The sequence below is a fragment of the Esox lucius genome, chromosome 19, assembly GCF_011004845.1.
Source record: "Esox lucius isolate fEsoLuc1 chromosome 19, fEsoLuc1.pri, whole genome shotgun sequence".
Lineage (NCBI taxonomy): Eukaryota > Metazoa > Chordata > Actinopteri > Esociformes > Esocidae > Esox > Esox lucius.
This window is the reverse complement of record NC_047587.1, coordinates 27536618-27562104: the sequence shown is the minus strand read 5'-3', so window position 1 is coordinate 27562104 and position 25487 is coordinate 27536618. Positions and strand designations below refer to the sequence as shown.

At 42.8% G+C, this 25487-nt stretch overlaps 1 protein-coding gene across 1 annotated transcript in view; it reads right to left on the bottom strand.

Annotated features, from left to right (window-relative positions):
* si:dkey-246g23.2 (solute carrier family 66 member 2) overlaps nt 1-25487 on the bottom strand; it is a 55546-nt gene that overhangs the window by 3242 nt on the left and 26817 nt on the right. Inside the window, exon 5 of the mRNA XM_010884156.4 lies at nt 23834-24050. Within this exon, the coding sequence (XP_010882458.2) occupies nt 23834-24050 (217 nt within the window). The remainder of the gene's footprint in view (nt 1-23833; nt 24051-25487) is intronic.

The window sequence follows — 25487 nt, the reverse complement described above, 5'->3', positions numbered from 1 at the left end:
CGATCCCCTCAGGGACCTCATCTGGAGTCTTTTGGATGGGCCACTATTCGACAAGCTCAGCTCATCCCATAGCGGTCACATTGAGACTCTTTCCCTCATTCCGCAAGCCCTCCGTATCTCTCATTCACCTCTCTCCCCTGCTGAGGGAGGGTGTTGCTCGTAAAGACTTGACTGAAACACAGCAGTCCTAATGTGGGCGGTTTTTTACAGCGGCTGCCCCTGCAGGGAGGTCAACCCAGAGAGAGGACTCAGTCTGGGACACTCATAACTCAGTTCCACTGGCTTCTCATTGGGCAAAGCGGCAGAGGTTCCTGCTGTCCCCAGGACTTCCTGCTCCCGTCTGCTGCCACTCAGGCTGCTGCTCTAGATCCCTGTCTGCTGTGTTACAATTGACAATTCACACACGTTTACAACTGACAATTCAAAACCAACAGCAGCGCCAGTCCACTGGACACAGAGACTCCCCGGAGCTAGTCTAGAATGTACAGTACCCGTTAATTGGTCATTTTATTAATACTAGCTAGATAATCTACTGCAGTGTATGTTAATTGGTCATTATTAATGCAAGGTAGAAAATCTACCACAGTCCTGTTGTCAGACTTGTCTCAGCGCCAGAGTCTGGTGTGAAAACCCAGGGAGAGGTCTTCAGTTTCGTCTCTACTCGGTGGGGTGGTGTCACAGAGGTACCGCAGAAAGGAACAGTAAAGGGGGAAAAAGCTCCTCTTAACCCAAAGGATGAAATATTCATGCCTATTGATCGTCGGGAAGCAAACACTGGAAGGTCTGCAAACTGCCAGAAAGATGGATCTGCTTTGCCCAAAAAGGGGTAGGGTGGTGACTTCAGTGCACCGACAATTTACATTCTTTACAAGAAAGTTCTAATTCGGGTGAGACAGCCAAATAGGGACCCTTGACTGTGCAAATCTTCATCCCTAAAACTACTGTGCAAATACTGTTGCCAGATCCTGAATGACCAGATCGACATAAAACTGCTTGGAACAGACAAGGACAAACACATGGATATGCATGGAAGCTTAGGTTCTTCTAATACCCAGCTGTATTGTGTTAGTCAACCTTCCGACAGCCAGGAACATACACAATAAAAGAAGCTTCAAGCACATTGCCCACTAACAGCATATTGGACAACATTTCCAAAGAGTTAGTTTTGTTCTCATTACTGTGTTTGCCAAACAGTACAATCTAGCATTAAATCAATCATATGTTTTTGATGCATTATTTTCTTTAACGCTGTTCCTGTGTGCACTTTAACATATGTCCCTAGAATTACTGGCACCCTTGATGAAGAAATGTGGAGATGATGAAGGGGTCTGAATAATTCCCGAAGGCACTGCATAGCATCCAAATGAATAGTCCTACCATGCAGCGAAACGACTCTTACAAGCGTAGCTGTGTCAAAAGTCTTGAATCTTAGTAAAACAGATTAAGAGACATACTTTAGCACCACAGTGTGATTGCTCTGTATATGCTTGCAGACATTAAGTCTTGACAGCTCTAAGTTTTATCCTAAGAATATGTGTGGCGGATTGATATGAATTGTGTCAAGCTACGTACATCATGTGGCCAATTGACATGACATTGCACAGGAGGGTGTGGCTCTTGAATCTTAACCAAGTATTCACCCTATTAGGCTTTAACATGTCACACATAAATATTTTGGGAAAACCAGTTAAATAATTATCCTATCCAATCTTAATAAAAGTAAAATAATGGTATGGCTGTAGGTTGGGTGAAGGTTGGTTTGGACAACTATGCATGTTTGACACCTGTAATCCACGGAAAACACTTTATTAACTCCATAAGAGGCTAAACCGACAAGCTCTCCACACTACTTTTTCATTCCTCCTTCTCCTCCGGCCTGGAGGGTGTATGAATAATTGGTCTGATTTCCCGGTACAGGAGCTGTGCAGCGTCAGGCAGAGCCTCTAATTCAATCATGTGGCTGGGCTTGATCAATGACTCTTCTGTAGCTACAGCACTCTCATACGCCGCTTCCACATGACTCCTTCAACTCCAACAGGTGCAAAAAACATTATATGTAATATACACAGCACTTGAAAACCTCTGGGACCTCATTGCCGTTGCCTATGATACCTTATTCCTTGATTGCACATCTACAATGCCATTTAGAATACCTGCACAACTATTATCCCATGTGTAACATACACTAAACTTAATACTTTTTCTGCCCTCCTCTATTTGGCTTAATTATTATTGCTATTTGTACTACATTTGCCTTCATTGCACATCTATACATTCCACTTGTAATATACATATACTTAATACTTGTACTTTTCTGCCCTCTTCTGTTTGAATTTCTGGTTAGATGCATTTTCTTGTACTGTACTTGTACTTGTTCAATGACAATAAAGTTGAATGTAATCTAATAATATTTAAAACCCTGACCAATTCTTACAAATTAATTTCAAATTGTTTAGTATATCATTATAAATACTGGCACATTTTTGTATGGTGACGATGGATTTCTGATGAGAAATAATTGTTAGATTTTTTTTTTTTAAATAATGTAAATAAGTATTCATATTCATATAATTATTTTATTTGGAAGCACCCAGTTTACACACATGAAAGAAATTGACCTAACAAGGAAACAGTTACTCTACCATTGGTGTCTACCTGTGAAGTGTTGAATGATCATTAGTCAGACGTTGGTAAATGAAGATTAAAGAACTTACAACAAAACAAATGCATACATTAGAAAATTAGTCTAAAATCATATCCAATGATATCCATTGGAAAGCCCAGTTGGCACAATCGGATCAATAACCAGGAAGTGGAAGTGGCATCAGAACACCCACACGCTGACAAGAAAATTCTGTCCCTCAAAATTCTGCCCTCAAGAACGAGAAAAAGGCCAGGACCTGATAAGTAAACTATCTAAGCATGGCGCAGACAACTGTCCTCTAATAAGGACAATAGGTTTAAGTTAAGCAGAATGAAGTACATGGTGCAGGAAACCTAAAACAGTGTCCTCATATTTGGATACAGGGTCTCAGGAGGTTAAAGGAGTTAGCGCCTGGGAGTAGAGTAATGGTGCAACAAACAAGTACTTCAAAAAGTCTGAAAGCCAATGAGTGACCCAGCTGCAATGTGGGAAATTATTCTGTGGTCAGATGAGACCAAGATAAAGCTTTTTTTTTTTTTTTTACTACAAGGGAACCTGGGACAATGATCCCAAGCACAAGCCAAAACTGAATTGGCTTGAGAGCAATATGTTGAATGTCCTCCAGTGGCCCAGTCAAAATCCTGATCTCAATCCCATTAAGAATCTATGGCAATATTTAAACATTTCTGAGCAGAAGCTTTGTCGTACTAACCTGAACAACCTGGAGCAAATAAATCTGTCAAGACAAATCAGCCAGAATCACTCTAAAACTGTGAGCAAAGCTGGTACATACAGTGGGGCAAAAAAGTATTTAATCAGTCACCAATTGTGCAAGTTCTCCCACTTAAAAAGATGAGAGAGGCCTGTAATTTTCTTCATAGGTACACTTCAACTATGAGAGACGAAATGAGAAAGAAAAATCCAGAAAATCACATTGTAGGATTTTTAATGAATTTATTGGTAAATTATGGTGGAAAATAAGTATTTGGTCAATAACAAAAGTTCATCTCAATACTTTGTTATATACCCTTTGTTGGCAATGACAGAGGTCAAACGTTTTCTGTAAGTCTTCACAAGATTTTCACACACTATTGCTGGTATTTTGGCCCATTCCTCCATGCAGATCTCCTCTAGAGCAGGGATGTTTTGGGGCTGTTGCTGGGCAACACAGACTTTCAACTCCCTCCAAAGATTTTCTATGGGGTTGAGATCTGGTGACTGGCTAGGCCACTCAAGGACCTTGAAATGCTTCTTACGAAGCCACTCCTTCGTTGCCCGGGCGGTGTGTTTGGGATTACTGTCATGCTGAAAGACCCAGCCACGTTTCATCTTCAATGCCCTTGCTGATGGAAGGAGGTTTCGCTCAAAATCTCACGATACAGGACCCCATTAATTCTTTCCTTTACACGGATCAGTCGTCCTGGTCCCTTTGCCGAAAAACAGCCCCAAAGCATGATGTTTCCACCCCCATGCTTCACAGTAGGTATGGTGTTCTTTGGATGCAACTCAGCATTCTTTCTCCTCCAAACAAGAAGAGTTGAGTTTTTACCAAAAAGTTATATTTTGGTTTTATCTGACCATATGACATTCTCCCAATCCTCTTCTGGACCATCCAAATGCTCTCTAGCAAACCTAAGATAGGTCTGGACATGTACTGGCTTAAGCAGGGGGACACGTCTGGCACTGCAGAATTTGAGTCCATGGCGGCGTAGTGTGTTACTGATGGTAGCCTTTGTTACTTTGGTTCCAGCTCTCTGCAGGTCATTCACTAGGTCCCCCCGTGTGGTTCTGGTATTTTTGCTCACCGTTCTTGTGATCATTTTGACCCCACGGGGTGAGATCTTGCGTGGAGTCCCGGATCGAGGGAGATTATCAGGGGCCTTGTATGTCTTCCATTTTCTTATAATTGCTCCCACAGTTGATTTCTTCACACCAAGCTGCTTACCCATTGCAGATTCAGTCTTCCCAGCCTGGTGCAGGTCTACAATTTTGTTTCTGGTGTCCTTTGACAGCTCTTTGGTCTTGGCCATAGTGGAGTTTGGAGTGTGACTGTTTGAGGTTGTGGACACGTGTCTTTTATACTGATAACAAGTTCAAACAGGTGCCATTAATACAGGTAACGAGTGGAGGACAGAGGAGCCTCTTAAAGAAGTTACAGGTCTGTGAGAACCAGAAATCTTGCTTGTTTGTAGGTGACCAAATACTTATTTTACCGAGTAATTAGGGGGCCAAGCAACGAAGTTGCTGGAACCCTTTTATGTTTGTACATTTTATTATTATTAGGGGACCAAGTACCATAGGTACGGTACCCTATTGTTTTTGTTAGTTTTATTATTATTAGGGGGCCAAGCAACAAAGTTGCTGGAACCCTTTTATGTTTGTACATTTTATTATTATTAGGGGACGAAGTACCGTAGGTACGGTTCCCTATTGTTTTTGTTAGTTTTATTATTATTATTATTATTATTATAATTTGAGCCCATTTTTAGAGGCCCATAACTCGGCCATATGTGGCTCAATTTGCATGAAACTTTGCATACTTGTTGCCATGAGAGGCCCGAAGGGCCTCAGCCATTACTATACCTATACACCACATGGTGGCGCTGTAGCACTTAGTCAAATGTTAAAGGTTTGAGCATGCATACCTCATGAACCGAATGCCGTAGAGTCATGCAGCCAAGTTCCATACATGCCCCTTCTCATGACCAAATAAGTCCCGGGGTCTTTCAAATTCGCCGTTTGGATTTTCCTCCATTTTGAATTTGGTGAAAAACACGTTAACGACATCTCCGGGCAAAACAGATTTGCATGCCGTTTGGTGTGAATGACCTTTGAACCATTATCTTTAAAAGTTATATAATTAAGGTTTATATCTCAAATAGTATGGCCGAAATCAGCGAATGAAATAGAGCTGGGCGGGTCAATGAATTTAGAAGTCCATTAATCCCAAATGGAACATCAAACAGCTATGAAACGAAACATACACGTAAATGTGTCTGTCACGAATGGACAGAAAAAGTCCCATACAGAAATACCTCTTGGGGGCGCTATAAACATCACAGATGTTTCTCACGATTTTGCTGTTAACAAAAACACACTTAAATGACATCTCCTCCGAAACCACTGAATAGATTTGGTTGACAATCGGTGTAAAGGACCACTGGACCATTGTCTTTAAAAGTTACATAAGAAAAGTTGATATCTCAAACAATATGGCCTCCATTTAAATTTTTGTGAAAAACTTGTCAATGACATCTCCTCGGAAACTGCTGAACGGATTTGCATACCGTTTGCTGAGATGGACCCTGGGACCAGTATCTACAATTAAATTCTTTGGAATTTTGATATCTTAAACGATGCGGGCATAATAGGCTAATTACTTTTACATGGATGTGGCATTTTGTCAGGCTATATATCCTGTCAGGAATATCCGAGACTTATGTCCATTAACATAGCAGTATCAACCAAATAGACCATAAGGGGGCGCTACAATGACATTGAAAACTTTGAGCATTTATGAAGTGTAAAATACACACTTTAAGGACATCTCTTCGGTGACCACTGAACGGATTTTCACGCTGTTTGCTGAGAAGGACCCTGGGACCATTATCTTCAATTGAATTATTTTGAATTGTGATATCTCAAACGATTTGACCGCAATAATTGAATTAAGTAAAATTACCTAAACACCATGTACTCTGATATCATGGAACAGATTGGCATGCTGTCTGCTTGTGAAGGTTCTTTGGACAATGATATTTAAATGTTCTATATGAAAAATGTATATCTCAAATAATATGGGAGCATTCAGTCCCCAAAGTTTGTGTTATTCTCTTTCTCTATTTTGGACTATTATTTTGAAGGAACTCCTATGTTGAAGGAAGAACTGATGTAATGAGTGTGTGAATCTGCTAGAATGTTGAGTTGGAGTTGTTGGTTCTATCAACAGTTACGGAGGGATATTTTTTAAGCTATGGGAGGAGCCATGGCAGTGCCTGTCAGTCAATGCGGAATGGGTGGGATGTTGGGAGCATTCAGTCCTCGATGTTATCTTTTTGTTTATATTGGACTATTATTTTGAAGGAACTCTTATTTTAGGAAGAGCAAATGTTAATGGTTTGTAAATCTCCTTGAACAGTAAGTTGGTCTTGGCAGTTGAAATTGTTGCTGCCATAAGCTAGATTCCAATGCAAACCATCTTAAGGTTTAGGTTATGGATGATAAATGCCTGTGTAAATTCTAACCCTATTGAAATTATTATTCAAAAGAAGTCAATTTTATCATTTTATTTTCCTCTCATTTTATAAACCTTAAATATTTGTCAATTTATTTGTAAAAAAACCCATTAATATTTTAGGGTATTCCGGGTAATACTAAAGCATGTGTTTCTATAGTATGTGTCCAGTGAGGTTAGTTTCTTGTTAAATGTTACACAAATCATATATTATTGTACACATAGATATGTTTTTAGAAGATATTTTTTCTAATTTCCCTTGGTATGACTTTACTTTTGCAGCCGGTCAGGTTTTTTGCCATGTGACTTGCTGTCAATTAATAATCAATGAACTTGTCACATCCAATCCCATCGACAGCTTGAATTATTCGTTAGGTCACACCTGCTTCCTTTTACAAGGTGGTAGTATTTCGGAAGATTACGAGCTTTCCAAGAGTACACAACACTGTGTATTCAAATCGAAAGTAGGCCTGTTGGGTTTGTGGGTAAGTTTCAAATGAAGCTAGGTATTGTAATGGGGATGTTAGCCTATTTGATAAATTGTGGTATATTTTGGAAACGTTTATAGATATAATAGGCCTAATTGTTGCAACATTTCCTGTCAAATGTGATCTAATGTAGCCTGTACACTGGAAATGGAAAATGTTAAACAAGCTATTGGAAAGCCACATTTTTGAAAACGGTATCTTACAAAGGCGGACATTTCATTAGGGTCTTTTCCACTCCCCATTTCGAAATTGCATTATTGTCCGCCTCTTCCGAATCAGGACGACGTGTTTCAGCACCTGGCAGTAATTTCTGAGTGGCAGGCAGGTCAAGGCAACAAAAAAAAATTACTCAGCCAGTGGGTATCAAACTCTGACATCTCAGCTCTTTGTTTCATAATCGTTTCTGGTACTGATATGTGCAGCTAGACTTCTTTCCAACAGAAGCTGCTTGCGCTTGAGTTTTCCTGAAGCAAAGCATTATATCGCATAGTAAGGTGAGTTTGATTGAGCTAGTTAGCAACCTAATTTCTCACAATGTTGTGCACAAGCAGGTAAAGCATACATTGTCCGATCTCTCATTGATATAGCGAGCTAGTTCCTGTTTCAAACAAGGTTGATGGCAGATAAGGACCAAATATCTTACAACTATTTTGTATGCGTTATTGTAGCTAGCTAATTTACTAATTGAGCTACATGACGTTCGCTAGCTAGTTGATTAGTGCTGTGCTGGAGAGCTACTATAGACCGCTAACAAAGCTGTTTTAAGACCGGCTATAGATTATGAAATCTAAGAGATTGACGACCGATATTAGGACGTTTAAGGAGAATGATCAGATGGTCTGTCCGTTATCTACCAAATCCGTTAATATTAAACATTCTGTCATGCAGTAATGACGTTTTACATGTTTCACTGTCAATGTAATTCAGCCTACATGACTTGGTGCACCATGTCTCAGCAGGATATTCAAATGTGTACAATTTGAGAATCCGGGAGCTTTACAAAAATGTTTCACCCTCACTTAAAAAAACAAAACTTCCAATCCTGTATTTTACTGACTTAAATGTCAAAGTTGCTTGGCTAGTTTTAAAATGTGTTAACATTATCTTTGCAATGGTGTTTTCCTTTGTCAGTGTGTACATTTACTAGGTGAATTCTGTAAGACACTAAGGGACGTTTTTACAACACCTCATCCTTAAATAATGCTTATTTGGTATTATAATTATTTTTTTCATTATATTAAACCCAACTGAAACCTATTTGGTTTATTTAAATCAAACTTAACGTTGTCTGTGTTATTGAGTTGTCACAGTATGTAATGCACTGGCATGTGTTAAGGTAGGTATTAGGTCACAAATAGCAGAAAGGAATCAAATGAAGCTGTGGACGTGAGGTGTCTATTTCTGAGATTAGACATTCTGATGTACTTATTCTTTTGATTAGTTATACATTTACTCCTTCCACATCTTTCATTCTTCAAAACATTGATTGATTGACTGGCTGGTTTCTACAGTGAGCTGTTTCTTTTTTGCACTTTTTGACCTAATATTGACCTCAACACATACCAGTCTACTCCAGACTGTGGCAACACACAAACTCAGACTATATAAAGCTTAATTTATCAAAGAAAATAGCTTTTAGCTGTTTGATATAATTAAGTGATGTTCTAATACCACATTAGCAATTTGGCATGATCACTCAAGGATAAGGTGTTGGGAGTAATGTTTGTTGGAAAATGAGGCCTGTGTAGATTAAAAATACTTAAATAGTAATGTTCTTTGCATCATTAATGTCCTGACTATACTTTGATCAGTTGAATACCACGTTGGTGAATGAAAGTAATAATGTCCTTTCAAAACGGCAACATTTATAAATTATTTCAAAGTTTTGGCCTGCAGTATATAACTTATTTGTCCTGTTAGATTTCAGATCAATCCCGTGGCTAAAATAAAGGTTTCCATAAAATGTATTTCAAATTGACTAACAATATTATTTGTTTTATAGATGCCACGCAAACCTGGATTTATGCAGAGTGTTTTGTGTGTGTCTTTGGGTGTGGAGCCTGTCCTTGTGTGTTCAAGTGGTTCTATAGTTGTAGTGAAATTTGTAATAAGGTTCTATTTTATTCCCATTTGAGCCAAATGTTATGTCCTAGGGCAAGGCACCCCCCCCCCCCCCCCCCCGGACAATGTACCTGTACCTGGATAAAAACGTCTACTAAATGACTAAAATATATAAATTATACATTTTTTTTCAATTCATGCATTTTTTTTTTTTAAACAGTTTTTATTTACGATCTTCAAAGTGGAGTGAAACAAATGGAAATTGATTCCTTTATTAGAAACTTGCTAAATTAGCAATAAGATGATTTGACATAACTACTCAATTCTGGTAATGTACCAATGTAACGTCTCTAATTTATTACCTACATTATCTAGCTCGACTAGTCTTAATATTATTTTTAACCTTTCAAATGTTAAATTCCATTTTCAATGTGTAGCTTAGAAAAATTAAGCTTTTCACTATATAAGATTTCTGTGTGAAATTAATCTACTATCTTTTATTACACTGATGCTGAGAATGTTTTGTTGTAGTAATCTAAGCTATTCTGCAAACAAATTCAATTGGCAATGTGTGTCATTAGGTTTTCAACAGTATGCCAAAATCCTATTCTGTTTGTTCCAGTTCACTATTATTCTTCTGGCAAAAAACGGTACTTTTTCCAAAATCCTGTGAGTTAAAATGGTGTAAAGGTACTGGTGCAGTGGACATGCCAATCAGCCTCATGGTGGCACAAGCCTGTGAAGTTGGACTTTTTTTAAAGGTCACCACGCCCATCCCTGGTGACCTGGTCTTGGAAATCAGTCCACTATTAAACTTTTTGCCACTGAGACCCAAAAAATCGCCATCATGGATTTTCAGCCGCCTTAGTTATTTTGAAAACCACTTAAAACACCCCCTCCAAGAACTGCCACCTTAACGTGGTGGAGGGGTTTGAGTACCCGAGTGACCCTAGGAGCTATGTTGTCTGGGGCTATATGCCCCTGGTAGGGTCTCCCAAGGCAAACAGGTCTTAGGCAACGGGTCAGACTAAGAGCGGTTCAAATCCCCCTTAATGATGTATAAAATTTTGAGTACCGTGACGTCGTCCGGTATGGCGCAGCCGGGGCCCCACCCTGGAGCCAGGCCCGGGGTTGGGGCTCGTATGCGAGCGCCTGGTGGCCGGGCCTTCCCCCATGGGGCCCGGCGGGGCTCAGCCCGAACGGGCGAGGTGGGGCCGCCTTCCCGTGGGCTCACCACCCACAGGAGGGACCATAAGGGGCCGGTGCGAAGAGGATTGGGCAGCAGTCGAAGGCAGGGGCCTAGACAACCCGATCTCTGGACACGGAAACTGGCTCTAGTGACGTGGAATGTCACTTCGCTGGCGGGGAAGGAGCCTGAGTTAGTGCGTGATGTTGAGAGGTTCCGATTAGAGGTAGTCGGAATCACCTCTACGCACGGCTTGGGCTCTGGAACCACACTCCTTGAGAGAGGATGGACTCTTCACCACTCTGGAGTTGCCCATGGTGAGAGGCGGCTGGCTGGTGTGGGTTTGCTTATAGCTCCCCAGCTCTGCCGCCATGTGTTGGAGTTTACCCCGGTGAACGAGAGGGTCGTTTCCCTGCGCCTACGGGTCGGGGATAGGTCTCTCACTGTTGTTTGTGCCTACGGGCCGAACGGCAGTGCAGAGTACCTGACCTTCTTGGAGTCTCTGGGAGGGGTGCTGGGAAGTGCTCCGACTGGGGACTCTATCGTTCTACTGGGGGACTTCAACGCCCACGTGGGCAACGACAGTGACACCTGGAGGGGCGTGATTGGGAGGAACGGCCCCCCTGATCTGAACCCGAGTGGTGTTCAGTTATTGGACTTCTGTGCTAGTCACCGTTTGTCCATAACGAACACCATGTTCAAGCATAAGGGTGTCCATCAGTGCACGTGGCACCAGGACACCCTAGGCCGCAGGTCGATGATCGACTTTGTTGTCGTCTCATCTGACCTGCGGCCGTATGTCTTGGACACTCGGGTAAAGAGAGGGGCGGAGCTGTGTGGTGAGTTGGATCCGATGGCGGGGGAGGAAGCTGGACAGACTCGGCAGGCCCAAGCGTACTGTAAGGGTCTGCTGGGAACGTCTGGCCGAGTCTCCTGTCAGAGAGATCTTTAACTCCCACCTCCGGCAGAGCTTCGACTGGATCCCGAGGGAGGCTGGAGATATTGAGTCCGAGTGGACCATGTTCTCCACTGTCATTGTCGAAGCGGCCGCTCAGAGCTGTGGCCGTAAGGTCTCCAGTGCCTGTCGAGGCGGCAATCCCCGAACCCGGTGGTGGACACCGGAAGTAAGGGATTCCGTCAAGCTGAAGGAGTCCTATCAGGCCTGGTTGGCTTGTGGGACTCCTGAGGCAGCTGACGGGTACCGACAGGCCAAGCGGGCTGCAGCCCGTGTGGTTGTGGAGGCAAAAACTCGGGCCTGGGAGGAGTTCGGTGAGGCCATGGAGAAGGACTATCGGCTGGCCTCGAAGAGATTCTGGCAAACCATCCGGCACCTCAGGAGAGGGAAACAGTGCCCTACCAACGCTGTTTACAGTAGAGGTGGGCAGCTGTTGACCTCAACTGAGGATGTCGTTGGGCGGTGGAAGGAGTACTTCGAGGATCTCCCCAATCCCGCTATCACGTCTTCCATTGAGGAAGCAGAGGATGAGGGCTCAGAGGTGGACTCGTCCATCACCCGGGCTGAAGTCACAGAGGTGGTCAAGAAAGTCCTCGGTGGCAAGGCACCGGGGGTGGATGAGATCCGCCCTGAGTACCTCAAGTCTCTGGATGTTGTGGGGCTGTCTTGGTTGACACGCCTGTGCAACATTGCGTGGCGGTCGGGGACAGTGCCTCTGGGATGGCAGACCGGGGTGGTGGTCCCTCTTTTTAAGAAGGGGGACCGGAGGGTGTGTTCCAACTATAGGGGGATCACACTTCTCAGCCTCCCCGGGAAAGTCTATGCCAGGGTTCTGAAGAGGAGAATACGGCCGATAGTAGAACCTCGGATTCAGGAGGAACAGGGTGGTTTTCGTCCGGGCCGTGGAACACTGGACCAGCTCTATACCCTCTACGGGGTGTTGGAGGGTTCATGGGAGTTTGCCCAACCAATCCACATGTGTTTTGTGGATTTGGAGAAGGCATTCGACTGTGTCCCTCGTGGCATCTTGTGGAGGGTGCTTCGGGAATATGGGGTCCTGGGTCCTTTGCTAAGGGCTGTCAGGTCCCTGTACAACCGAAGCAGGAGCTTGGTCCGCATTGCCGGCAGTAAGTCAGACTTGTTCCCTGTGCATGTTGGACTCCGGTAGGGCTGCCCTTTGTCACCGGTTCTGTTCGTAATTTTTATGGACAGAATGTCTAGGCGCAGCCAGGGGCCGGAGGGTGTCAGGTTTGGGGACCACACGATTTCCTCTCTGCTCTTTGCAGATTATGTTATCGTGTTGGCCCCTTCAAACCAGGACCTTCAGCATGCACTGGGACGGTTTGCAGCCGAGTGTGAAGCGGTGGGGATGAAAATCAGTACCTCCAAATCCGAGGCCATGGTCCTCAGTCGGAAAAGGGTGGCTTGCCCACTTCAGGTTGGTGGAGAGTGCCTGCCTCAAGAGGAGGAGTTTAAGTATCTAGGGGTCTTGTTCACGAGTGAGGGAAGGATGGAACGGGAGATTGACAGACGGATCGGTGCAGCTTCTGCAGTAATGCAGTCGATGTATCGGTCTGTCGTGGTGAAGAAAGAGCTGAGCCGCAAGGCGACGCTCTCGATTTACCAGTCAATCTACGTTCCTACTCTCACCTATGGTCATGAGCTTTGGGTCATGACCGAAAGGACAAGATCCCGGATGCAGGTGGCCGAAATGAGCTTTCTCCACAGGGTGGCCGGGCGATCCCTTAGAGAGAGAGGGTGAGAAGCTCGGTCACCCGGGAGGAGCTCAGAGTAGAGCCGCTGCTCCTCCACATCGAGAGGGGTCAGCTGAGGTGGCTTGGGCATCTGTTTCGGATGCCTCCGGAACGCCTTCCTGGGAAGGTGTTCCGGTCCCGTCCCACCGGGAGGAGACCCCGGGGAAGACCTAGGACACGCTGGAAGCACTATGTCTCCCGGCTGGCCTGGGAATGCCTCGGTGTCCCCCCGGAAGAGCTAGATGAAGTGTCTGGGGAGAGGGAAGTCTGGGCATCCCTGCTTAGACTGATGCCCCTGCGACCCGGCCCCGGATAAGCGGAAGAAGATGGATGGATGGATGGATGGATGGACTTAAAACACTACTCATATGGCAGCAAATGACCAATCTTGATGTAGTTTGACATTTGGCATCTATGTACGAAGATCTTCAAGGGATGTATAAACCAGACCGGTATGTAAAAAACTACATGGGGTCACAATTGGTCAGGAAAAATGTTCGTACACATGTGCAGTTTCTTTTACATACCATATTGCATAATTTTCATGCTAACTAAATGCTGAAACCCACTAAATGCTGCTTGCAGCTTTAATTGAAGTTGCAAATGTAAAGACAATTGCTTAGTTACATATACATTTCAAGGGTCTTCAAAGTTTCTTTTTGTCATTACTTGGTCCCCTTAATTGTTGCTTGCAGCTATATTTATTATCATTCTCCAGGGCCATTTTCAGAGGTACATAGCTCGGTCCCCTCTCGTTCAAAACGCTCCAAACTTTGCCTGCTTGTAGACGGCCAAGGTCTGAAGGACCTTGGCCATCATGGTACCCATGCTCCTAATGGTGGCGCTGTAGCACTCAGTCGAAAATGTGAAGTGAAGCTCAGATCTCATTAACCGAATGTCGTAGAGACATGCAACCAAGTTCCTGAGATACCCTTTCTAATGATGACCAAAAAAGTCTCTGGACTCTTTCAAATTCGCCCCTTGGATTTTCCTCCATTTTGAATTTGGTGAAAAACACGTTAACGACATCTCCTCCGAGACTGCTGAACGCATTTGCGTGCCGTTTGGTGTGAAGGACCTTTGAACCATTATCTTCAAAAGTTATATAAGGAAAGTTGATATCTCAAATAGTACAGCCGAAATCAGCGAATAAAATTGAGCTGGGCGGGTCAATGACTTTAGACGTCCATTAAACCCAAATGGAACATCAAACCGCTACGAAACGAAACATACTCGTAAATGTGTCTGCTAGGAATGGACAGGAAAACTCCCATACAGAAATACCGCTTGGGGACGCTATAAACATAACCAATGTTTCTCACAATTTTGCCGTAGTTTCCTCCAAAACAGCTGAATGGATTTGGATGACAATTGGTGTAAAGGACGACTGGACCATTGTCTTTAAAAGTTATATTATTGTAAATGTTTCTGGTGGATTTTCAAAATATGCATCTGTGTGTGCTATTTCGGTTATTATAGATCACAACCCGGTGAGACTATTCAGTTGGTCAGCCAACCCTGTGGTGTAGTGGGAACATCCCTGTCCTTCAATATTGTGACCCCAGTTCAATTCCCTTCTCAGACATTCTATATCTCAAATGCTTTTCCACTCCTATCCACAATACATATCTGAAATACCATGATTTTCATTTATTTGCGAGAATAATTGTAGTACGTGACCCTTTTATGCTGTTATTGTTTTCCAAAGAAAGGAACCAGCCATGGAGTGATTGGAGTCATTGATTTCGTTATAAGTAGGATGTATAGCTATTAGCTAGCCATCTAAAATAATCTTTGTACAACAGTACACTTTAATTCCGTTACAAACGTTTTGTTGTTGAAAAATTGTAATGGCTGGGTTAAAATGTACGTTTGGAGAGGATGGAGAGCTGTAGAGACAACCAGTAGCCCCTGTGTTGTAGTGGGGACATCCCTGTTCTGCGATATTCTGACCCTGGTTCAATTCCTCTCTGAGATGTTCCCAATATTGTATTTCAGAAATGTAGATCCACTCTTTTCACCCTTCACACAACAATATACACTCACCTTAAGGATTATTAGGAACACCATACTAATACTGTTTCACCCCCTTTCACCTTCAGAACTGCCTTAAATCTACATGGCATTGATTCAACAAGGTGCTGAAAGCATTCTTTAGAAACGTTGGCCCATATTGATAGGATAGCATCTTGCAGTTGATGGAGATTTGTGGGATGTACATCCAGGGCACGAAGCGCCCGTTCCACCACATCCCAAAGATGCTCTATTGGGTTGATCTGGTGACTGTGGGGGCCATTTCAGTACAGTGAACTCATTGTCATGTTCAAGAAACCAATTTGAAATTATTCGAGCTTTGTGACATGGTGCATTATCCTGCTGGAAGTAGCCATCAGAGGATGGGTACATGGTGGTCATAAAGGGATGGACATGGTCAGAAACAATGCTCAGGTATGCCGTGGCATTTAAACGATGCCCAATTGGCACTAAGGGGCCTAAAGTGTGCCAAGAAAACATCCCCCACACCATTACACCACCACCACCAGCCTGCACAGTGGTAACAAGGCATGATGGATCCATGTTCTCATTCTGTTTATGCCAAATTCTGACTCTACCATCTGAATGTCTCAACAAAAATCGAGACTCATCAGACCAGGCAACATTCTTCCAGTCTTCAACTGTCCAATTTTGGTGAGCTTGTGCAAATTGTAGCCTCTTTTTCCTATTTGTAGTGGAGATGAGTGGTACCCGGTGGGGTCTTCTGCTGTTGTAGCCCATCTGCCTCAAGGTTGTGCGTGTTGTGGCTTCACAAATGCTTTGCTGCATACCTCGGTTGTAACGAGTGGTTATTTCAGTCAAAGTTGCTCTTCTATCAGCTTGAATCAGTCGGCCCATTCTCCTCTGACCTCTAGCATCAACAAGGCATTTACGCCCACAGGACTGCCGCATACCGGATGTTTTTCCCTTTTCACACCATTCTTTGTAAACCCTAGAAATGGTTGTGGTTGGAAATCCCAGTAACTGAGCAGATGGTGAAATACTCAGACCGGCCCATCTGGCTCCAACAACCATGCCATGCTCAAAATTGCTTAAATCACCTTTGTTTCCCATTCTGACATTCAGTTTGGAGTTCAGGAGATTCTTTACCAGGACCACACCCCTAAATGCATTGAAGCAACTGCCATGTGATTGGTTGATTTAGATAATTGCATTAATGAGAAATTGAACAGGTGTTCCTAATAATCCTTTAGGTGAGTGTATATCCCCTCTGTAATACCATGATTCTCATATGTTTAGGAGAATAGTTGTTTTACATGACCCTTATATACTGTTATTGTTTTCCAAAGACACAAATCAGCCATGAAGTGATTGGAGTCATTGTCTTCGTTATAAGTAGGATGTATAGATATTAGCTATATAGGCTTTGTGCAAGACTACTCTTTAGTTCCGTTAATAAATGTTATTTTGTCTACGTTATTTCAGCCAAAATGTAATGGCTGAGGTAAAAGTTTAATTCTGCTGTTTAAATAGTGTAATGATTAAAGTCTGCCACATAGAAAACCAAGGATTGAAACCTGCCAGCGACAACAATATTCATCCCTCCTAATCGTCTGAACTAGGATTGCCTGGTTCCTTTTCTGGTTTCAAGGTCTTTTTGTTTTATTTTGATTTCCTCTCCTTCGATTGGACATCCTGACTACTAGCGGCATTGGGCATTTTTAAATAGCAAAACATTTCTCTAGTGAGAGCATGCAGTGAGATGCTTCCTGTGCCTCGCTTGGCCCCCTGAAACACTGCTCGCAGCTTCAATTTACCAATGAATTCATTAAAAATCCTACAGTTTTCTGGATTTTTTCCCCCTCATTTTGTCTCTCATAGTTGAAGTATACCTATGATGAAAATTACAGGCCTCTCCTCTTTTTAAGTGGGAGAACTTGCACAATTGGTGGCTGACTAAATACTATTTTGCCCCACTGTACTTAGCCCAAGCTGCATGTGCAGCGAAATGCTCACAAACTATTAATGTCTGAGCATTGAGCACTTATGCAAGCAACATATTTCAGCTGTTTTTTTTAATTTTTTTATTCCCAACATAACTTGTCACCTTACAATAATACATTTTCAGTCCGTGTTTTAAATAAAATATGAAACAAAAATATATTTGGATGTGATTTTTTTATTTATTTTTTATTTTGTAATATGAGAACATTTGTCAGGGCTTTGAATACCTTTGTGAGGCACTGTATGTCATACCCAATTGTCTACAGCCCCATGTCATGGCATGAATTCCGGAAGAGTTGAACATTGTCAAGATTTCCTCATACATATCCTCTTTAAGACATTCTGCTTCATTTCCCACACTGCTCATTCAAAAATCCATTCGGCTCATTATTCAGTCAGTGTGAGGAGGGCTAGGACTGTTCCCACTGAACACCTGTGGGCAGGTCATAGTTCCTCTACAGATCAACAAACCCCAAGATACACATAAACACAGTATGATACACAAACTGTATGTGTGCTGAGCGAACCGCTCTTTATGTCACACTGACAGTCAATAATCATTAACACACTGTACCATAGGCCTCGATGACACGCTCAGTAATACCGAAGGAGGAGAAAGATGCTGACACAAACTCATTGTATAGCCACATGACGCTAAAAACCTAAACAAGTTAATGAGGCATATCTCTCTGGTGGCAGCCTTGGTGAGTCCCCCGGTATCTTACAGCGAACTAAGCTACAAATGGCCATGTAACTTTTTTATATTTTGCGTGGATCTCCCATGGGTAATCAGTCGCTGTATGGGCTGGATAGCCTCTGCCGACGACCCAGGGAGAAGCAGCCTTCCCTGTTGCCCCCATAGGAGGGAGGGGTCTATGTGTGCCTGCTCGTTTCAGAGACAGATTATAGCTTTCCCAACTCGGCTACAGAGCCATGGTCCATCCACTAACTAGAATTAAAGAGATTAATCTGTATGCTGCTATATGTGCTGCAAGGTAGGCTCGAGTCAGGGAGACCAAAACAACAACACTTGTGTCTGTGTCCCGTCCCCCCTCACTCTTCTTCACTGTTACTCTGTTATTGTACTGCACCATGAGATGTGGTTACAGAGCGTGTCATCGTTTGGAGACTCCTTGTATGATGGCCTGATGAAGACATCACAAACTTCATAGGAGGCATCTGGGAATACCGTTCTGAAGGCTATGGGTGGAATCCCTCCTGGCAGTGCTAGTCTCCCAACCGATCTGTCTTGTAGGACCCAGAACTCTCATTTAATTTGAATATCAACCATCAGTCATTCATACATTAAAACATACAGTGGGGAGAACAAGTATTTGATACACTGCCAATTATGCAGGTTTTCCCACTTACAAAGCATGTAGAAATCTGTAATTGTTATCATAGGAACTCTTCAACTGTGAGTAACGGAATCTAAAACATAAATCCAGAAAATCACATTGTATGATTTTTTTAAGTAATTAATTTGCATTTTATTGCATGACATAAGTATTTGATACATCAGAAAAGCAGAACTTAATATTTGGTGCAGAAACCTTTGTTTGCAATTACAGAGATCATACGTTTCCTGTAGTTCTTGACCAGGTTTGCACACACTGCAGCAGGGATTTTGGCCCACGCCTCCATACAGACCTTCTCCAGATTCTTCAGGTTTCGGGGCTGTCGCTGGGCAATACGGACTTTCAGCTCCCTCCAAAGATTTTCTATTGGGTTCAGGTCTGGAGACTGGCTAGGCCACTCCAGGACCTTGAGATGCTTCTTACTGAGACACTCCTTAGCTGCCCTGGCTGTGTGTTTCGGATCGTTGTCATGCTGGAAGACCCAGCCACGACCCATCTTCAATGCTCTTACTGAGGGAAGGAGGTTGTTGGCCAAGATCTCGCGATACATAGCCCCATCCATCCTCCCATCAATACGGTGCAGTCCTGTCCCCTTTGCAGAAAAGCATCCCCAAAGAATGATGTTTCCACCTCCATGCTTCACCATCTCCCATTCCTCCTCTGGATCATCCAGATGGTCATTGGAAAACTTCAGACGGGCCTGGACATGCGCTGGCTTGAGCAGGGGGACCTTGCTTGCACTGCAGGATTTTAATCCATGACAGTGTAGTGTGTTACTAATGGTTTTCTTTGAGACTGTGGTCCCAGCTCTCTTCAGGTCATTGACCAGGTCCTGCCGTGTAGTTCTGGGCTGATCCCTCCTCACACCTTCCTCATGATCATTGATGCCCCACAAGGTGAGATCTTGCATGGAGCCCCAGACTGAGGGAGATTGACCGTCATCTTGAACTTCTTCCATTTTCGAATAACTGCGCCAACAGTTGTTGCCTTCTCACCAAGCTGCTTGCCTATTGTCCTGTAGCCCATCCCAGCCTTGTGCAAGTCTACAATTTTATCCCTGATGTCCTTACACAGCTCTCTGGTCTTGGCCATTGTGGAGAGGTTGGAGTCTGTTTGATTGATTGTGTGGACAGGTGTCTTTTATACAGGTAACGAGTTCAAACAGGTGCTGTTAATACAGGTAAAGAGTGGAGAACAGGAGGGCTTCTTAAAGAAAAACTAACAGGTCTGTATGAGCTGGAATTATTACTGGTTGGTAGGTGATCAAATACTTATGTCATGCAATAAAATGCAAATTAATTATTTAAAAATCATACAATTCCGTCTCTCACAGTTGAAGTGTATCTATGATAAAAATTACAGACCTCTACATGCTTTGTAAGCAGGAAAACCTGGAAAATCGGCAGTGTATCAAATACTTGTTCTCCCCACTGTAGTTCCTCATTTTATATATTGTTTTCTCATTGATTCTCATTGGATTGTCTTATTTGCTACCGTTGCATTGCCCTGCATACGGTGCCGGGCTTTAGAAGGATTGTTGAATGGGTGTCCTGATCTCTGTGTTAGTTATAAATGTAGAGGTGTTAACCCCTGACTCTCTGTGTTAGTTATAAATATAGGGATATTAACTCCTGACTCTGTTATTTATAAATACAGGGGTATTAACTAGTTATAAATACTTAACTCCTGACTATCTGTGTTTGTTACAAATATATGGGTGTTAACTTCTGATTCTCTGTGTTTGTTACAAATGTAGGGGTGTTTACTACTAAAGTGGTAACTTGAGTACCATGACCACCTATTCATTCTCAGATTCCATTTGGCTCATTATGCCGCTCTTCTCCTTAATAAAATGGGTGTACAATGTCAATCTTCAGATATAATGGTTGTTAAGCTCAAAAACCTCTTTGCTACATGTGTGAACAATACTGACAGGCATATTTTTTAGGTTAGATGGAGTCAGATTATTTTGAAGCAGAAATTGAGACAATGTCACCTACAGTAGATAACATTTTCCAGCAATATGTGGCCTAACTACTGTCAAGCTACTCTTTTGTGTACACAAATATTTGTTTGATTTATAACTGCAAATATGACATGCAATACATTACATTTTTTTAAATTTAATTAAGCAAGTGATGCTGATTTATTTGTAATTTATCTCACCTGTGGTAAATTGCACCTGCCGAACAAAAGACATGCAATTAATTCTGCTTCACTGACAGCATTGAAAAACTGCAAAAGTTCTAATATATTAGGCTATTTGGTCCCAGTATGTCTCCTTCAATGGTGGTTAGTTTAACCAGAATCCCCTTTTCAATCTCTGGAGCTTCACACTCATCAGTTCTGTGTTGGCCTACAGTTCATATCACTACCAGTGTACTACAGACACCTGACTAGCAGCCTGAGCTGAGACCTGGCTGTGTCTGTATACAGCGTTACACTTAAACTGAAGTCATTTCAGCTAGGTCAAGTTTACACATCAACTGAAGTCATTTCAGCTAGGTCAAGTTTACACATCAACTGAAGTCATTTCAGCTAGGTCAGGTTTACTCATAAACTAAATTCATTTCAGCTAGGTCAGGTTTACACAAACTGATGTCATTTCAGCTTGGTCAGGTTTACTCATAAACTAAATTCATTTCAGCTAGGTCAGGTTTACACATAAACTGATGTCATTTCAGCTTGGTCAGGTTTACTCATAAACTAAATTCATTTGAGCTTGGTCAGGTTTAGACACAAAGACCATTCTAGGACGCTGTGACAGATGTTGCTGTTGCAGGGGTTACAGAACTGGTAGAGTGGGCTACTAAGCACTGCAATATGTAAATGTTTAATTGGTTTAAAATGTACCAGCTGGTTGGGTTTGTTTGGTTTGTTTTACATTGTAATTATAGTGTGTATTTCTGGTGGTGGTGCTGTTCCTTTTCCTGGTCATTATGAGAAAACACTATTCTGTGGTGTTTGACCTCTGACCTGGAGAGTGAAGAGGAAGTTGGCCATCTTTGAAAAGGGGAGGATTTTTGCTGAGCACGGGGTGGGGGAAACTGTTTGTGTCTGAAGATCTTGCGTGTGCTAAAATGTTTTATTTTGAATAAGGGTATCTGTAGAGACGAAAAGAATAGTGATAAAGTTGAAAGACCACAGGCTCAGTGATGAAAATAAAGATAAAATCCAAATGCTGGTGGACATTGGGTTCTTAAATGCACCCTCCACCATCCTGCCACAATGCATAGTATGTTGATCTTGAAGAACAAAAATCCTTTTTATCATGTCCTGACAGACTTGCCTGTATTCAGAAATTTAAAATATATCCATGTGCATTTATTGTAGGATACTGTAAGGTAACAGCTATGAGAGTGTCTGTGAGAGAGGAAGATGCTATCATCACACCACTAACTCCCGGGGGTGGAGATATGAAAACACATTGTAGAAATCAATTTAAAGATAAACAAAAAAAGGATTAGACCTCCAGACTTAGCTGACCTTTCTGCCCTAGAAAAGCAAGGGCTCCTCCTGGGGTTTGGAGTGACTGTGCTGGGACTGTATGGTGCTAGGGGCTCAGTGCATTACTGTCTGTCACTGTCTTAGGGACAGAGAGGCACGTCACAAACAACACACAGGTACATTTATACCTCCCTCAATGTTGCTGCCAGTCTGGTTTCAAACATATTGTAACATCTGAATTGACAAAACTTCCATACTGCACATCATTTATAGAACTCTCCTGATTAATGTTTGCAGGAAAACATTTAGCCACCTTGCTTACCTTCATTTGGGGAATAATTTAATAAAGACAAGTATTTGGTTGTGGCAACTGTTTCAGCCCCCCACCAGAACCCCATTCTAACCACATTTTATAATTGGTCTGTAGCTATGGTACAACTATCATCAAATTATCATATCAGAGATTTCATTACAGAGATTATTTTAATAATTTGACAGTGCTAATATATAAATATATATATATATACACATATACATACATACAGACATACATACATACATACATACATACATACATACAGCTCCGGAATAAATTAAGAGACCGCTACACCTTTTTCTTTCCTTTTTCAAAAAGGTAGAAAAGGAAAAGTTTTGAGTGAGGAACAGAAGCGTTCAATTTGCAGTGGTCTCTTAATTTTAACCCTTCCTCACTCAAAACCTTCCTTTTCAAATTGTTTGGAAAGGAAAGAAAAAGATGCAGTGATCTCTTAATATATAGTTCTTATATCTTTACTAGAACTTTGGAGTTTGTTGAGATTGCTGTAGAATACCAAACCCCTGGGCAATTCCTCAATGATACTCTGAAGTAATCACAGCATAGGAAGGTCAAACTCATACCCAGCTCTATAGTCTGGGCATTGACCCGCCCAGGGGCACGCTTATTAATGAGGAAATAATTATCATAATTACCCGGAACATAATTACTAGGATAATTGATGTTACAGTCTCTACCTTTTCAATTAAAAGGCTTTTTTTATTCTAATATCAGAGACCTCATTGAGCTCTGACTTGACCTTCAATCTGATTTGGTCTACTGCAATGGAATCCAAATAGTATCAGCTTCATTTGTCCTTAGGACAGAATAACCACACTATGAGAGTGTTAATGCAGAGTCATTGAAGCTATCCTTCCTCGTCCTTCCTCGTCCTCCCTTGGTTCCGGTCGGATAAGTCAGTGGCCAAATGCTCCAGGCAGCACAGCCTTTTATGAACCAAATGAACCATCATGAGCACAGTTTAAGCATGCAACAAAGGAATGAGGACTCATTTAAATGGCGTTTCCCCCTGTAATTCATCTTTTTTATGAACACAATAAATGTGTCACGGCCCTGGTGCTGATCTGTAATGCCTTTGTCCTTGAGCTGACTGTACCGTGGCTCTGCACTCATCCAGAACACGAGGCCTGGTTCATCTCTGTCTCTACTGCAGTGGATCAGTGGGTGGCATGATACTCAGTCCCCAAATCTGTCGATACTACAGCCGTCTTAAAGCACTCTCTGTCTGTCTCGGAAACCAGCCTCAAATTCTCATTGCTTCATTAAACTTCTGGGTCAGTTTCAGTGTTTGTGTGTTTATGCATGTGTTTTCAAATACACAGTATATATTTCACATGGGACCATTGGGTGTGTGTGCCAGGCCACTCGCTCACCTCATGCCACGGGTGGAGTGGTTGTGGAAATTTTGCAGCAGTTGTGGTAGGCCCAGCATGGCTTCGAAGAGCACAGCAAGAGAGCCCAGGGCCTCCACGAACAGCACAGAGTCCAGCAGGAGCAGCGTGACCAAGGCACAAATCACAGTGAAGGCAAAGCAGAACAGCAGGTAGTCCCCAAATGAACTCCAGCTCCAGAAGTAGCGCAGATCCAGATCTGAGAGAGGGGAAGGAAAGAGGGAGAAGTAGAAGAAATGCAGAAGTAAAAGAGGATTACATACTGTAGGTGAGGGATAGGGATCAAAGTTAAAGATTCCTTCAATAGAAAAAGACGTTATAACAGATCATTATTATCGCACCATACAAATCAATAGAATGCAAGTAAGTGAATAAAACATCAGAGAGCGATTCAGAAGCCTTTTATATCGTACCAAAAAAGCAAAAATAATCTGTCTCTGGACCCGAGCCTGAAGTGTCATCACTGGACTCACTTCACGACACAGGGCCAATACACACAGAGAGCAACTCCATCACCTAATTTAAGCAGATTACTGAAAGCAGAGCTTCTGAAAGTCAAAACCCACCCCCAAGGCTCCACTCCAAACAATGATCAAGAGAGGAGCGACATGCCTGCTGCAACTAGACACAGAGTTCCTCTCTCACACATTTTCATTATTCAGACATTCTAAGAGTATTTCAAAGTCCACCCATTATTTTTCATGTTTGCCCTGACAGCCCTTCAGACCTACTGTATACAGCTGCAGGACTCTAGAGAAGACAGCCTGCTCACGAAGAGGTGGAAAGCATTTCCCCATCTGCTTCACTGGCTGATATTACCATTGTAAACTGAAAGAGGGACAGAGGAAGACAGTTCAACATGAAAAGAAAAGAACAGCCAGAAATAGAGTATGCTGAAAAGAAGCACCTGCTGGTTCTAGCTAGAAGACACCCATGCCTACCCTGAGTCAGAGATGTGCTGTGAGAAAATGTCACTCACAAGACGTCCCACATGATCAATGGCCTTGAGTTCTTTTGAAATTACCAGAGAGGGGGAATACAATGAGCTGACATCAGCTGAAGGGAACTGATAGCTTAATAAGATCCCATTTGTTAGTGAGCCAACTGGACTGTGACGTTCCATGCGGGAAGTTGGTTGCGTTCCGTGTATTGTCATTAGGTTGTGGGTTCTGAACGCTCACACAGAACACACACACGCAAATCACAGGTAACTGTGGCGACAGTGGTTCACACGTCAAGAACACATAGGACTCACGATGGGCACACACGCGCACACACACTCTGTCCGTCCTTGCAGTGAGGGCCCAAGCGGTCTCAGCACATGAATAATGTCTGTGGTGGTAGACGCTGACACTGATGGAATCTGAACAAGGCCTGGCAGAGAGGCCTGACTCAAAAAAGATTCCTCAGAGGACTTCATTTTTCACCTGCTAATAAAGTCTGATTGATTTCAGCCCCACTCCATAGTGCGCTGGCAGCTGCAGGGCCAAGATCCGCCCTTTGTCAGGAACATCACTGCGTCTCTCCATTTAAAATGAAGCAGGCAAAGCTGCTGACAGCAGCAGTCATACTGGCACTTGTAGTCTGTTTTGCCCAAATATAGTATAGCTCAGACTCTCATCACTCTCCACCTCTG